The sequence below is a fragment of the Xiphophorus maculatus genome, chromosome 21 (assembly GCF_002775205.1).
Source record: "Xiphophorus maculatus strain JP 163 A chromosome 21, X_maculatus-5.0-male, whole genome shotgun sequence".
NCBI classification, from domain to species: domain Eukaryota; kingdom Metazoa; phylum Chordata; class Actinopteri; order Cyprinodontiformes; family Poeciliidae; genus Xiphophorus; species Xiphophorus maculatus.
The window spans coordinates 3,456,091-3,472,504 of NC_036463.1; the positions used below are offsets into that span (position 1 = coordinate 3,456,091).

Sequence of the window (16,414 nt, forward strand, 5' to 3'; positions counted from 1 at the left end):
TCACACTGAAGGCATCAAAACTATGAATAACACATGTGGAAATATGCACTAAACAAAAAGTGTAAAACAACTGAAAATACCCCTTATATTCTAGTCTCTTCAAAGTAGCAACCTTTTGCTGTGATTACTGCTTCGCACACACTCTGCATTTTCTTGATGAGCTTCAAGAGGTCGTCACCTGAAATGGTTTTCACTTCATAGGTGATCAATCTGCATATCAGCCCAATACTGTATTTGTATTATCCTTTGCTACCAATGATTAAATGCACACAACATTTTATTTTATGTTCTTATTTAGAAAAGGAATTGAATTGCCTATTTGCATTGTTTAATGTCTTTCTAATATTGCAAAAGAAAGGCTTTTGTGGTCAAATGAAAAAATATGCAAAACGTCCCAATTTCTTTTTCCGATTAATTGATTAATCCTCAGAATCATCGATTCAACAATCTTTAGTTGCAGCCCTAGTGTCTTTGATAGCATTTGGTTGCACCTGATTTTATTTTTAAAAAGCATTTTACAAAAGAGATCAAAGATTTTACAGATCTTTATTTAAAACTTAAAAACTTTAAAAATCTTGCTGAAAATCAAATAATTTCCCTTCTACTGTATCTGAGTTGGCTTCATATATTTCAAAAATTCGGAAGTATTGTTCCTTCAAAGCAGTGAATCTACCAGATATTAGAAGGAGACCAGGAGAAAAAAAAAGAGTTTTAACTGCTCATCTAGTTTATCAGAATAATTTATCTGGCATTATTCTGCTTTGTTCCCTCATTTTATTTCAGTAAGATGACATTGTGGAAGTATTGTACTCTGGTTGGCTGAACTTCTAAACCGCTCTCCAAACTATGTGTCTCCTTCAATTTTGCGGAGCCTCCAGGGTGTGTTGCACAGTTAGAGGATTGTCCCGCTTGTGAAGCTGATCACACTAATCTGCTTTCTTTCACCTACAGAGCTAGGTCAAAGCATCCACAAACCTGCCGGGAGGAAGCGCCTATTTATAGAGCCGTTTCCGATCAATCAAACGTATTTCCACAGTTATGGTAAAAGACGACGGTGTCGTTTGTCAGAGAATCAGAAGATCTGCCGTTTTGCTACATTTAATTCCAAGTAGAGAGGAATGGGGAAAGTGGAGTGGTTTATATTTTAGCGCTGAATGAACGCATAATCAAGAAAATTGAGAAAAACAATTTGAATTTCATGAAAAATGTGAGAAATGAAAGAATAGAAATGAATGTAACACCAGAAACTAATTTAGTCCATAAAACCTCATGTTCATTGGCTTTTCACCCACCAAGTCATTTTATTTGCCAAGTTGTATATTATATCTTTTATGAGTTTGAACCTTTTATTTCAGCACTTTGGTCAGTCTTGCTGGAAATGTCTTTGGGGAAAAAAGAGATTGATATAAAATAAATGATATGGATGTTTAAGTCTGTTTACAAGCTGTTAAATAAATTTGGTCACTTATTTCAGTTCAGATGGCTTGATTGGTTTCATGTTTGTTCAGATAATACATAAACTCACTTTCATTATGTAATGTTGAATAAATAAAACAAATCTCACTATTATTATCGTAATACATGGCACTCAGCATTTTTAACAACTGAAGGTAACAAAGTTCCTTGATTTGGCTATAAAACGACAAAAATAGATAAAATATTCAAAGTGAAAATAGGTGATGTACATACTTTATACATGTAACAGGATTTCTTCACATTTAAATGCACAAAAAACACATTTAGAGATACTACAACTTAACTGTAGTTTCATATGCACACTTACAAGCTAAAGAGGATTAAAGTAAAGTCAAAATACACAGAAAATGTAAAAATTCAAAAAGAATCAAATGAATAGAAGTGCAGTGTCTATCTAAAGAATAGCAGTAGCTCTCCTTTTGTCACAGAAGTTCTTATAAACTCTTTAAACATTAAACATCCTCAGACATGAAAACATTCAGCTTCAGTATGCTCTGAAGATTATTCCATGACCAAGGTTTCAGAATAAGAAAACAGTCCTCTGACAAAATATAATCCATACATATACAGTATATACAGTATATATATATATATATATATATATATATATATATATATTTCTATTAAAACTAGCAGCAACCTTCATCTTTCATACCTCTGTCCAGGGGTTCAGTGTCTAAAGCTTTTACAAGCAGCTGAATTCAGACATTCAGGGATGACGGACTAATCTGAAACTGAACATCTTGTGACAGTTCTGGACTTCTTGTCATCATCATGTAGGAAAATCTTTTCCCTCTGAATCGACCTGATGAGGCTCGTAACACTTGGGATTCCTTTAAAAATGCATGTAAACAACAGTAAAATGGTTCTTTGTTCCCCTCTAAGCATGTTGCAAACTTGTGCGTTTTTTCATATGTGTCCATATTTTAACTCCAAACATAACCTTTTTATTCAGCCTGTAGAGGCTTTTGGACTTGAAGTTTAAATTGGGACGACTTGGGACATATGAATATGTCTATAAATCAAAAACGTAATTACATACATGGAAACGCAGCAAATTTTGAGGCGATTAAAGATTAATGTAGACTTTTATTATTTTGTAAATTTGCAAAACAAATTGACAATATCTTTCGCTTCAAAATCTGACTGCCCTCACCACGGTTTGGAGTCACTCTCCTATAAAAAAGATGTCCATAAAATGTTTTATCAGAGAGGAGTAAACAGACGCTCAGCCTCATTAAAGTATTTTAGGTTCATAAAATCTTGTTATGTTGGTCTAACTTTTGATATCTGCCAGCTGCCTCGTTCTGGCCACAGATGTTCTCTTCCCAAATCAGAGCCATCAGATACAGACTGGAGTTTGTCTCATCAGATACTGTGGAGACTAAATAAAAGTATTTTAGGTTCATAAAATACTTCAACATATATAGATAGATATGTCTGCATGCAACTAACAATTATTCTAGTCATAAATTATTGCCAATTAATCAATTAATTGAATCTAGAATTTGGCATATTCTACTAAATTTTGAAGGAATGAAGGATCTTTCTTTATTCATTTAAATGCAAAATGTATACATTTTTTGTACAGTTTTGGCTTAATTACTTTTCTGAATATGTTGGTTTTTCATGGACTTTTTGAGTCTGTAAACTTTAGTTAATGACTAAGCGATTACAAAATTATTTGATGCACAATTTGTAATGTTGTATTTCCAAGTTTAGGTGTATTTTACTTGATTTTTTTCAGGTAGGCCAATAGAAAGCAGTGCATAGTTGTGAAAGGAAAGGGAAACTTCAAAGTTAAAACATCAACTAAAAATTCAAACGTGTTGACAGCTTTTGCATTCTGTTCTTTTTACTTTTGATGCCACTAATGAAAATCCAGTGCAAATCAATTCAGGAGAATGGAATAAGTCATGCACATTAAATCTGTACTATATGGATTGGAACAGCGAAAGTCAATTGAAAGAGTGTCTTATCAAGCGAAGGTTTCCACAAACACCAAATAGATATTTGAATGTTTTGACCAACATAGAAAAGACTGGCACAAAAAAGTTCCATAACACTAAAAACAATACCTTATGAGAATGAAACTTTTATAAAGTGGTTCTTAGATGATCTCCCACAAGTTTACAGGAGAGTGTTGGGGTTATTGTAGCGTAAATAAATAAATACATGGCCATATTTACAAGGAGAACCTTGGATATTCTCTGATGTCGAAGTTGTAAATTTGCAGGAAAAAAAACCTTCTCATGCATAAATTTGGTACAAGAATACTAGAATATATTCAAGAGGTTTCAATGCTTTCCAAGACAGTGTATCTGTTGAGAAATTTTACTGGGGATTTCAACGGTCATGTTAACAGATTTAAGAGTACCCAGAGACCAGAAGTAGAGAGAATAGATCCTGCTGATAATCAGTCACTGACGATACAAAGCCCTTCAATAAACAGGTTGAGATGTTTAAAGAAACAACAGAAAGGCTCCTGATCCAGTCGGGCTGAGAGGAAGTGTGAGTTCTTGTCGCCTGCTGCAAACAGCTAATGTTTCGCCCCCTCTGCTAATAGCTCATCCAGCGCATTCGATTTTAACGGCTCTGACTTTCTGCTGATGTCAAGCTTACCAGCCGGATCAAAACATGCATCACTGGGCCTCTGCTCCGTTCTCGGGACAATGAGGGTCAGCCGCAGAGAGGCGGCCGCAGCCAAAGAGCATCTTGACTTTTCACCTAACCAGGAGGAAAGAAATAAAGCATTTTGTGCCTGTTTACAAAGGGCCGTTTGTTGCCTGCAGTCTCAGAAGATGTTTTGCTGAGCTTGAGTACAGTAAGAGCTTGAGTAAGTAAGTACAAACAAGAGGACTGGACCAGGAACAGAAAACTCAAGTAGCAAGGAAAGAGAAAATAGGGAAACAATACTGAGAAAATATTTGAAATAAGAAATGTTCCTGAGAAAAAAAAAGTGAATTAATGTGATGTTTTTGTAGTTACTACTGATTTAGATCATAATCACGGTAAAGGACAGCATGTTATACAGATGTTCCGTATTTATTCACCTTTGTAAAGCTCCTATATTTATCACAATATTAGTTTATTACAGTCTTAGCTTTCAGTGCATAGTCAGGTTTTTAGTTTAGGTACAAAAAATCATTGAGAGCCAATCTGAGATACAAAACACCATGTTTGCAATGTTGTTTTCTGAAAACTCAGAATACAGAAACTAATACTGTCATGATGTTATGCTGTCTTTGTTGGCCTGAAACTTTAATTCTAAATGGATTCGACCGAGACGGACCACAGTGGAGGTTAGGACCATAGACACTAGTACTTAAAACTGCCTATTTTAATTATTTGAACCCCAAATATACTTTAATATGCTTTAATATGCACAGTAGAAACCATCTTAGCACAACCACAGAAGCTAATGTCCACAGCACATCCGGTCATCTATTTTTGGCTTCTGGTTTGAGTCTAGAGGGCCTCATAAATTAACCTTTTGATTACTTTTACTTCAGTAACACCTTCCACATTGAAGAGTGTTGTTACCACTTTAGAGGTTGTGCATTAAATTATTGGAAAGGAATTAGATATTCGCTAAGGATGTTAGAAAATCATTCATAAACCATAAGGAAATGCAGCCTTCTACCGAGAATCACTCCAAAAACATAACTTTTAGGGCATTTGGTTGCTCTAATTTGTCCTTAAGTATGTGTGTGAGTGTGAGTGTGTGTGTGTGTAGTGTGTTTCTATGTTTCCCTAAAATGGACTTATGACTTGTCCTCCGTTCTCTCACCCAATCACTACTTAAGAAAAAAGATCCTGTTGCTTTGAGTTTCTCTTGTGCAAAAGTGTTGATAAGGTAATAAGAATCGGTTATGATTTTATCAATCTGACTCATTTGTTTAATACTGGAAAGTAAAAACTGTGTCATAACAGAATTTTTCAAAATTACATTGTGACTTTAACCTCCTGTAATGAAGTTGGCACACCCAATTTCAAGCTAAATTACATGAGCGCGTAACTGTACCACATTTGTGATTCAGCTCCCACATCATGACCTGTCTTGTTTGACTCTGCATATACTATGCACAAACACGGCATGAGCGACGGGCCCCGCTCGAAACAATATCATCATCATCGGGAATGCGAGAAATTATTTTTGTTGATAGAGCCAGATGCTGTTGATTTCACGGCTCCCTGAAATGTATTTTGCTTCGAATCAGCATGATAATCAGACAATTAGGAGACTGATTGAAGAGAGCCCCAGGAGGCCGAAGTGAAACCAGTGGAAAAGCTATTCTCGTTGTTACTCACTGAGGTGCCACAAACGTCTCAAGTCTTTGTGATACAATCAGAAGAACACTTTTTCAACAAACATTCGTAGCAGATGGAAAAAAAACTTCTCTTTGGGGTTTTATATATATTTTCAGTGAAAGAAATAAAACCAGACTTGGGAGTTACAGTGCATGCAGATGAGAACCGTCTCCCAGATTACACGTTTAGTGTGTGGCTTTTATCCAACACTTTTAGTCAACATGGCCAGCAAACATGAGTTCATCCTGCTCAGCTACATTTATTAGCTTGTAGGTATTAGAAACATTTGGATTAGTCAAATGGTTCTAAGCATATCCTAATCCATGTGGTTTTGTAAAACATATTTATTTTCTTTGAAAATATTTTAATAATTATTCTTCAAAGTGTGTAACAATCAAAAGTTCCATTATTGCTACTTTGCGGCTTTTCCCCTCTAATCTTGTCGCGTGTATTAAAAGAGATAGCGAGCAGGAGAAATGTTGAAGTCTTTCAGCACCAATATCCTGTTAAATATCAAATACATGCCTCCGTAATCCCTTTAAAGCTGCTGCTCCGTGCTCTCGGCTTCAAGAGGGCCATTTAAAACTGTGCTACATCCTATTAATAACGTGGGACATAAACACCTTTGTAGCACTTTGTACTTTTTTTTGACTCTAATTTTTATTTTGTAATGAAAGCAGTGTGCTTTCATTGTCCCTGTTTTGTTGTACTAAAGTGTTATCAAGTGTTGCTTTGAAGCATATCTGACCAAACTAAGCTGCAGTTAAATCCCTCTGCAGGAAGAGAGAAAAGTTGAAAATTAAAATTCCCTCATGATATTTCTTCAAAACTCTTGAATTCGTGTTAATCTGTTGCGACTTTTATAGCTATCAATAAATGTTGTCTCTAATACTGTTACAAAACACTGAAAGTAATTAAACAAAGCCAGTGAGCAGAGAAAATTGGGGTCTTCAGAGGTCAAAGTATAGAAACGGGTTTTTAACATGATGCTAAGTGTTGTTAGCTGCAGTAGTTCTACAACCTGTCATTTTTTAAAAAACATTTTAGATGTGATCAACAAAAAATGTGAGTAGGTCAATTTTCCATGAAAACTTTGAATTGTGTTTCGCAGAAAGGCAAAAGGTGATTTGTACTGAACTGCAAATAGCTGCTAGTTCACTGTGTAGATTAGCAAAAAAAGAGAAACCAAACAAAAACAAACCTTTTATACATCTATTTTCTAAATGCCTTCATGAAGAGAAGAGCATAACTGGAGTCAAATTTATTGTGTGCAAAAACAAATACGAATACAGCTAACTTTGATTAATTTGTTCATATTTACAAATAGTTCATCCTGTTTTTCTAGTGCTAATACTGGTGTGACCACAAAATGTATGAGTGTGTGCTATTATTGGATTACTGCCAATTTAAAAACATATTAGTGTAGAGCAATGTATATAGTTTTCGCGGGGGTTAGGTTCAGAAAAGAACCCGTGATAGGCGAAATCCGTGAAGTAGTTACCTTTATTTTTTACCATTATTATATAGCATAATTACATATTGTACATTGAAACTAAAAAAACAGAAACTGTTTTCAGGCCTAAGCATTTTTTTTTAACAAATAGAACACTTTCTTACAAATAACTACAGTAAAATAATAATTTTAGTCGTCAATACAGAGTACAGTAGGACAAATTGTGACTCGTGTATTTCACTGTTCCTGACTGTGACGCTGCGGCCTGACTCCGCTCTCTACTGGCTTTTTCTCCTGAAGCCTGTGGTGCAGGTGTGTTTTTTGAGAGAAGAAGTTATCGGTAGTTGTTGTCACTCTTTTTTCTTCTGGGCAAAAATATTTGCCAAAATTTGCCAAGCTGTATTACGCATATTTAAATATTGTAACGTTATTGGGACACAGGTAGAGAAGAAGCTCGGAGACTGTTTAGCCAATCAGGATGCAGAACTCAATCAACTGTGAAAAAAAAGAAAATGCACAAAAAACTCAGCGAAGCAGCGAGGCCGTGAAAGGTGAACCGCATTATAGTGAGGGTTCACTGTATATATATACTGTATATATATATATATATAAAGTGACAGTATTGAGTAGCTTTCAGCTGCAGTGTTGCTTAGGATGTTCTTTTAACCAGTGACCATGATATGAGTTATTCTAACAGTGAGTCATATCCTGCCTGTGTTCAGGTGTCTGTGAACACCTGATGTATTGAAATGCAGCGATAACAAATGCTTTCTGCTGGTGTTTATATGCAAACATAAGCTATTATTAATGCTAATGTATTCATGCCAAATTTTGCTGAGATGAGTTCTACATCAAACTACAAGCTTTACCTAGCAGAAGAATCACTGTAGGTAGAGCAGTTCCTCTGTTCCTCTGCCATGGCTGTCACATAATCCTTTGGATAAGTCTCAGTCAGCCCTCCTCTTTTGTGTTTAGGTTCTTTTCTGTAAATCTTCAAACGCTCTGATCAACCATCTTTTTAGCACCTCAGGAAGGAGCAGGCTGGGAACTAAGAGGTGTTTCTGTGAGGATTAGAGAGGTTTTAATACTGCTGATTATATATATTTTGTACACGAGCCATTTTTTTCTGCAGAGGTTATTATGATGCAACACTAAAACTATGAAGGTTTCGACTTAAACTAAATTTAACAAAGTAGTGTTAAAAAAGTTACATTTCAGTGCAGAGTGGTATTTGTGAAAACGGTTTGATTTAAGTTTTAACTTTTATTAATGATGTCCTCATATTCAAGTTAAATTTCAGTTTCTGTTTTGTCATTGAAATTTTCAGGCTAATATTTTATGAATCAATCTTTAGATAATGAAATTGATGGTATTTGTAGTGTGTTATACCTTCTATTTATACCAAGAGATAATGGAAAAAGCTTACAGATTCCCTGACTCAAAGTGAGCAGTTTTTTGTCTAAAATCTTATTTTTCTGCTGAATCTTTGAGTTGAATGACACTACAGAACAGCAATGTCAAATGATTCATTCTTTTCTACAAGAAACAGACTGACTTTATGCATCAGCAACACCACCATAGCACATCTACCTTTCAAATCCAATCCAAGAACAGACAATTTACTCACTGATGCTTTCTGGTGGACTTGTTATCCACATTCTTTGCAGTGGCTGACAGAACTTGTCCTAAATGCTCACTAAGATGGAATTTCAATTATTCTTCTCATTAGTCTTTAGAAATTTCCTTTTTTTTTGCTACTGTCGACATTTGAAGATAAGCTTTTTTTCAATCACATTTGAGAGATTCGATGCATGTCTTCATAGCGATAGAGTCAATTTCAATCATACATGGACTAACTATCTAAACTTTTTATACTCCTAGAATGTTTCTTATATTAAAACAACGTAGTGAATAATTGTGAAGTTGAAGGTAAAGATGATTTTTAAATGCTTTTAACAGAAATTTTATGTGACCAGCACTAGTACTGGACTCCTTTTATTCTGATACCCCTAAATAAAATTAAATGCAACTAACTGCTTTCTGAAGTGACCAAAGCACCATTCTGTCATCCCAAAATAGAAATACACTGGCTCAACTACAATCAGGGATGCAAGTTATGGATTATTTTTTAATCTAAAGTTGCTTAAACTTATCGATCGACTAATGATTAAATGAGAAAACCTGACTTTTATCTTTTATTATGATTGTGTTTCGATAACACAAAGAGTAAAACTTTTCATAATATGCAGAATAAAAAAACCCCACATCAATACATCGTAATTTCTTGAGTCAGCTGTATTCATGTGAAACTGAAGGAGCTTGTCAGATGTTTATATTTAATAACAGAAGCAAAAAGAGCATTTTTATCCCACATCAGACTCTGTTGGGATCGTTTCTCATTCCTGTTCTGGTATGACGCTGCCGTCTTTGTTTCTATATCAACTGGCTCCACTTAAAGATGACCAACAGTGCTCCACAGAGGGCACTGTTGGTCACTACCACACTGACAGAAGGTCTAAATGTCACTATAGTTAATCAAAAGGAACTAATTTTAAGCTAATAAACCATTAATCATAATTTAAGTAATTGTTACATCCCCTCTGCAAACCAATCAAGACATGGCTGTCCACTTAAACTGATAGACTGGGCAAGTAAAGCAGTAATGAAAGAAGCAATCAAGAGGCCCACAGTAACTTTAGCTAGTCTTTAACACACTATCCCCACAGTGGTGGCGGTGTCATCATGTGGGGCTGGGAGAACATCTGTTAGAGGCTGAAAAAGGCTTAAAATTAGACCATAAAATGTTATATAATGGAATAATAATGGATTGGTTTAAGTCAAAGCATATTCATGTGTGAGAATGGTCGAGTTAAAGTCTGTACTTAAATTTACTGCAAAATTTTGGCAAACCTGAAGACAGATTTTTTTCCCAGACACTCTCCATCCATTGTATTTGAGATTTAAATGTTTGCATGTAATTATGGGTCAGGTTTATAGTCTCATAGTGTTGGCAGACATACCCAAGAAGAGAGTATTTGCAGAGAATGAAGGTGCTACAGAATATTAACTCAAAGCGGTTGAACATAAATGCCAACTCTTGAATTCTTATTGGTAAAAACATAAAAAAAGTTAAAAACGGATCAGCACTTTCCTTTCACTCACTACTCATATAATATCCTACTTAAAGGTTTGCAGTTTTAATATGAAACACTAACAGCCAATTTGTAAAAACTTACATATGTATTACTCACTGTGCATCAGATACACACTAATTTTTCTTGTTAAAATGTCCAAATCAAAACACATGGAGTTACTTTTAATAAAGTCAAGTCAGGCTTTGAGGCACATTCCCAATGCTTCATGGTTGTGATTCATGATCTCGATTTCATCAGGCGATATCAGTGACCAAGCAGACCTCTGACAGTATAGGCTGAGACAACCTTCTTAATAACAGTGCTACTCTTTATGTCAGAAGATATTTCCATCATGTGTGTAATGAAAGAAACATCTGAGATAATGCAGCAGGATTTCTGGTTCCCTTTGTGTGTTCTCACAGTCAGACAGCTTGACGTGTGTGTCCTCGTCTAGAAGGATTTATGAGCCGCAGTTTAATTGGAGGAATTAGCGGACATTTAGACTCTAATATCCATCAAATTCATCTGTGTTTCCTCTGTTTTCTCTTTCAGGACATCCAGAATGGCCTCCTGGAATAACCCCTTCTCTTAGGGAGAACTACCCAGAAGTTGGCGTTCCTTTGAAAAGTCGATCAGAGTCTGGGAAATTCCATAATGTAAATGTACCTTGGCTTTGGACCATGAACCTTAGAGGATCCCCTTGGAAGATAGTTTCTGTAGTTTGGATTTAAACTGTCGTTTTCTCTGGACCACTGCAGCGGTGGCTGTTGGAGGTGGCTGCTGCGGCAGTGGTGGGAGGACCTCGCCGCCTGGGAGTAAAGGAATACAGTTGCACAGCGCAGCGCCACCATGAGGATACCCACCACCTCTTGCCTCTGTCCCTTCTTGGTTTGCCTCTACTTCATCCAGAGGTGCTCTGGGGTGGGCCATCACGTCCCTACCAAAGTGCCCTCCAAGAACCAGACCAAATTGGCCAGCGGGGAGACAGAGGTGCACCACAGACCCAAGCGTGGCTGGATCTGGAACCAATTCTTTGTTTTAGAAGAACACATAGGACCGGATGCGCAGTATGTGGGAAAGGTAGGAGTGTCACTGAACAGATTCAGAGTGTAAAAATGAATTATTTCCAGCCCATGGAGCCTGCATTTGGAACAGCTTATTTGGCATTTTTCTCGCTCCTCTTGTTTATTGAGAAATGGGTTACAACCAGAACAAGCTGTTCTGTTGTTTTAGATTATCATGTCAGCATTATGCAAGCTTTTGTTGTCTTGTGATTTGGGTGTTAGGTATGAGCGTTTTTTTTTTTTTTTGAAAGATATTTCTTGTAGTCTAATGGTTCTTTTCTGAAAATGTTCATAAAATGTTTTATTCTGAGTTCTTAAGAAGCACACCCTAGTGTCTCTGTCACTTTGCAAATCTAGCTATTCAAAATGCATTAATTCTGAAAATGGCTTTCCTTATCAAGCCAGTTTTCAGGTAACTGAATCATTTGCTCTGTTGAAGGAAAGAAACTAAGATTAGACCATGAAACTAAAGCTGCTTCTCACACCATGTTTTCTGTTGTTAAAACCACAAACTTTAATATACTGTATATGAATTTATGTGACTGACCAACAAACTGAAGCATAATTGTGAATTAGAAGCAAAAACATTAGTGGCATTAGAGTGTGTTTGAACCTCTTTGCACATTCCTCCTTGCAAACTACCTCAAACTCAGTCAGATTGGATGAAGAGATTTTGTTTTGATAAAGATCAGCTTTAAAATCTTGTCTTAGACTCCAAATTGAACCGAGGTCTGATCTGAGACTTAGATCCAATATGTAAACCAGGGATGAACCTACACACAGCTTTGGTATTTAAAAAAACATTCAGTGGAGACTTCTAGACTTAACAGGATGTGGAAGGTATGTTAACCGCTATGACTTGGCCAACTTTGCTGTTTTTCAGTAAAAACAAGATTGATAACATCCAGAGTTAAGATGCGATTGATAACCAATCACAACAAATCAAAATTTTCCTCCACCCTGCATTTATAATTTGTGCAGCCAACACATCTTGTCAACTATCAGTAGCTGCATTTCCAGTTGCTTTAAATGTGATTCTTAATGGAATCACAGCAATTTAGAAAATTTTTTATCAAGTTTTTGCATTGGTTTTTCAGTTGTATCAAAATTAGTGTATTTCGCAAAACTGCAGAGGAAACACTGTTTTTCCGTCACATTTTGATTCACGTGATCAACAACCAGATGTTACTACTGACAGAAAAAATAAAAAGATCACATAAAGTGGTAGGAGGATGACGGCACAGCAAGCTGATTGTTGACTTGTTGCTAGAGCAGACCTTTTCATGTGTGATTTCAGTTGTGATTCTAAATTTAACAGAAACATCACAATTGTGAAATTGTGTATTTTTGACATTAGCGGAATATCACCAACATTTTGCCCGTTTGTAATGGAAACACAGCTCCTGTGAGAGGCAGGCATCCACTGCTATCCTTGCAATTTCACTCTTGTGTGTAATATATTGTGCAAACCTCTACAAACTAGGTGATTTCTCGATTTTGTTTATGGGCATCAGAGTAGAAGAAAATGGGCCACACCTTTTTTAGGTCTTTATTTGTGAAACATTTTGGAAGCCATGTATCATGTTTTTACCTGCATTGTGGAAAAAAAGGTCAAGGGATAAAAATACTTTTGCAAGGCACTGCTTATACTTTCAGAGCCATTTTCAGAGTGACTTATACTCCTTTGGGTCCAAAAAATATGAGTACTGAGACGGCTTCCTGCTGGTGCATGGTACATTGAAGACCAGTTATTGGCTGTTGGTGGTGACTTTTCTGTTAGCTTCACAATAAGCCACAGGGAGCCGGGTAAATCCTCTGCTTGCAGATTGCCTACCCCTTATCTCCTGGAATGTGAAAATGTGGTTCTCTGCTGCAGTGATCATTATTCTAGGCACTCAGGCACAGAGTAATCCTCAACTGCACTCACAGAAAAAAGAATGAGAAGTGCTCAACGCTTCTCTGGCTACACATATGTCTGTATTTTAACTATCATTTGATAGCAAAAAAGAGAGAGAGAAGGGGAGAAGGAGACGATGATACGCTTGGACATGGGTCCTGGAAAAGAACAGCAAACATCACTTTGTGCCTCAGATGTGTGCTTATTGAATCAACCTGGGGATTTAATCGCATATCGCCTCGTTGGGCTGACAGAGAAATGTTGTTTACTGTTGAAACATGGATAATCTGCCAGTCTTTGATGCAAAAATGAACCATGAAATCTTCCACGTCAAAAAACAACTGAGCAGGCGTTGTGTCCTCAGTGAAAGCAACAACGAGGATGTTCGCAGCATATTCAAAGTGCCAGCTTAGCGATGCCCTGACTGCATAAATATGCAATTATTTATACATTAAATTGTTGGGCTGCTTTGAACTTCATTATGTCAGCTTTGCTGGTTGTTTTGTGCTGGTGCTGCAAACTACCTCAAGGGTTCTGTTGTTCCAAGTGTGTTATGTGTGTATGGCTGCGTGCGTGCTGCTGATGAAAGCAAAATAAACATAAACAGCTAAGCCTGGATGATAACAAAGCGGTGAAAAGAAATATAAACATTATTAGGAAATCAATTTGACATGCATGTTTAAAGAGATGAGGTCTCCAGATGGCAAGCACAAAGAAACATTTAATTATGTGGGTTGAGATGGGTGTGCAGTGTCCTAATGTGTCCAGGAGACAGAATGACCCTTAATTAGATGAAAATAGCAGAGAGGGAGGAGGAGGAGGATTAATACACTCTGCATGGCCCACACTGTATTTTTTTTTTCTTCGTCGTCTCTTTGCTTGATTAAAAACTCTGGACATTAGCGAGAGGCAAATGAACGGCTCGACTGCAGGGAAATCGCAAACTGCCCCTTTGACGATAATTGGCTCATCAAAAGTTGGAAAGTATAGGAGAAACTTGGTGATAAGAGGTAAAATGTGGATAACAAATTAAAGAGGTGCCGAGGCATAAAGTGAAAACAATCACATTATAATGTATGAAATGGAAATTGGAAATAGGAGGCATAACGCTATCGATAATTATATGTAAAGTTGTGTGAAAAGCCCAAAGATATGGAATAATCTTCTTTTGCAACATAATCTCACTCTGAAACATTTAGAAAAACCCTAATTTATTTTAAGTACAGTTATCCAGTGGGGAAAATGCCAGTCTTATCAAATACCCGAGCTTTATTGGCACACTTTTTGTTTAAATGTAGTATATTAAATAGAGCTGCCTGATAAATAAACACATCATTGCAGGGACATAATTTACTTAACAAAAACCAACTTGTTTTTAAGTTCTGTTGTGTTCAGTTCTATCTTATGTTTAAAAAATTAATGGTTTAGTATTTGACTTACAATGGATGTTGAAAATATTGATTTTAATGTTTTGACTCAGCGAGTGGGATGAGCGGCCATGATATGTGATGACACAGAAATATAAACTTTTGCATCATCAGCACCCATGTACCAAAAGATACTGTAAAACTTCATAATCAGAACAAGAGCAAGAATATAGACATTGAATAAAATTAACACGACAATGGAGCCATGAGGAACCCCGCATGTCAATGTTCACCCAGATTATTTAGTCTTCTGGGAAAGATCTGAACCAAGATCTAGTCATACCAGATCCTTTGCTGTCGTGACTTATGTCATTCACTTCTTTTACCAATGGAGCCTCAGTGCTGTTGTGGGTTAAAGCCAAAGATCATTTGCCTTTCCAATAATCTTTGGCAAAAATGTTATTTAAGATATGATAATTACTTATTAGTGAAGCTTTAGGTTTGATTTTTGCATTTTTGAAGTTCAGTGGGAACTGATCTGTGTCAAGAGAAGAATTTACTACTTGCAATACTTTTAGGTACAACAGAGCATGTCGATAATAACTAAGAGCAGTTTAAGAGAATTGGTAACCACACGATTTGGCTTTTTGTTAGAGTCAATAGAAGGTATTAGCAGTTTTTCTTTACCCTCCCTTAAGATCCTCCTTATTAGATCTGGTCTTTGGTCATTTATGATCCTCTTTGTGACAGTTCCAGTTGATTTCATCATCTTTGCTGTAGATATGGTCACATTTAAGCAAATATCTATTTTCTTGTCACCATTTCAGCCTATCACAACATTTGCTGTCCTTGTGTGTGATGCTCTCTTCTCTTTCCTGTTTTGAAGAGTGGATAAAAGCTGGCCTTTGTGTCACATCCTATTTACTTGCAAGAAAAGGTCTTTTCTGCCAATACTTTCCCACAAACAAAAATACAAATAAAGTTTTGGAACAAGTGAAGCGGCCAGTCTGTCAAGAACACTTTAATCCCCCTTAGGCTTCTCCTAATCCCTTGTGACACCTTTCTGGTGGGCTGACGCATTGGGGAAATGACAGCTTCGTGCATGAGTGAGACGCAAATGCTCAGTAAAGGACAGGACTTGTCCAGATACCAGACAGCAGACAACCCATTCTCCCAATGGGAGGTATGAATGTCTCTGTGTCAATCAGCTCAGCATGCCGCTTTGAAGTAGTCAGAGAACAGATTGGATGGTAATTTTGGATGATGCAAATACCCATACCCTGGAAGACGGTGTGCTGCAGCGAAGCGTCTGCTGTGAACTGGCAGCAGGATGAGGTTGAATGTTTGGAGAAAAGGAACTTGACTGTTGGGCAGAAAACATTGAGAAATCACTGGATATCTTTCTGCTACTGAACAAGACAGTAAGCTATATGATATATGACAGAATGGGTTCTTCAGTTCGGACATGGAGTAATGCTCCTTGTCTTATGTTGTGTTCATTTGCATAACAAACCCACAGTTTTGAAGAAAGGTGCCTAAATGTTTTATTCACGCATCTGAAAATGGGTTGCTCTGTGACAGAATCAGGCAACAGTGTGGGGTGTGTGGGTGTGTAGTAAGATCTCAACAATAGGAGGGAAAAGTCATGTGCTTCTCTGTGAGAATTCGCAATGCATGCAACAAGTCCCTGCAAATTGGACTGTTTGGAAGTG

General features: G+C 36.7%; 1 protein-coding gene across 2 annotated transcripts in view; it reads left to right on the plus strand.

Annotated features, from left to right (window-relative positions):
- Window positions 1-16,414, plus strand: part of cdh18 (cadherin 18) — a 121,343-nt gene that overhangs the window by 23,655 nt on the left and 81,274 nt on the right. For both annotated transcript variants that reach the window (XM_023326678.1, XM_005803633.2), the window contains one exon: window positions 10,927-11,454. In XM_023326678.1, coding sequence (XP_023182446.1) covers window positions 11,224-11,454 — 231 coding nt within the window. In that variant the 5' untranslated portion in view covers window positions 10,927-11,223. The remainder of the gene's footprint in view (window positions 1-10,926; window positions 11,455-16,414) is intronic.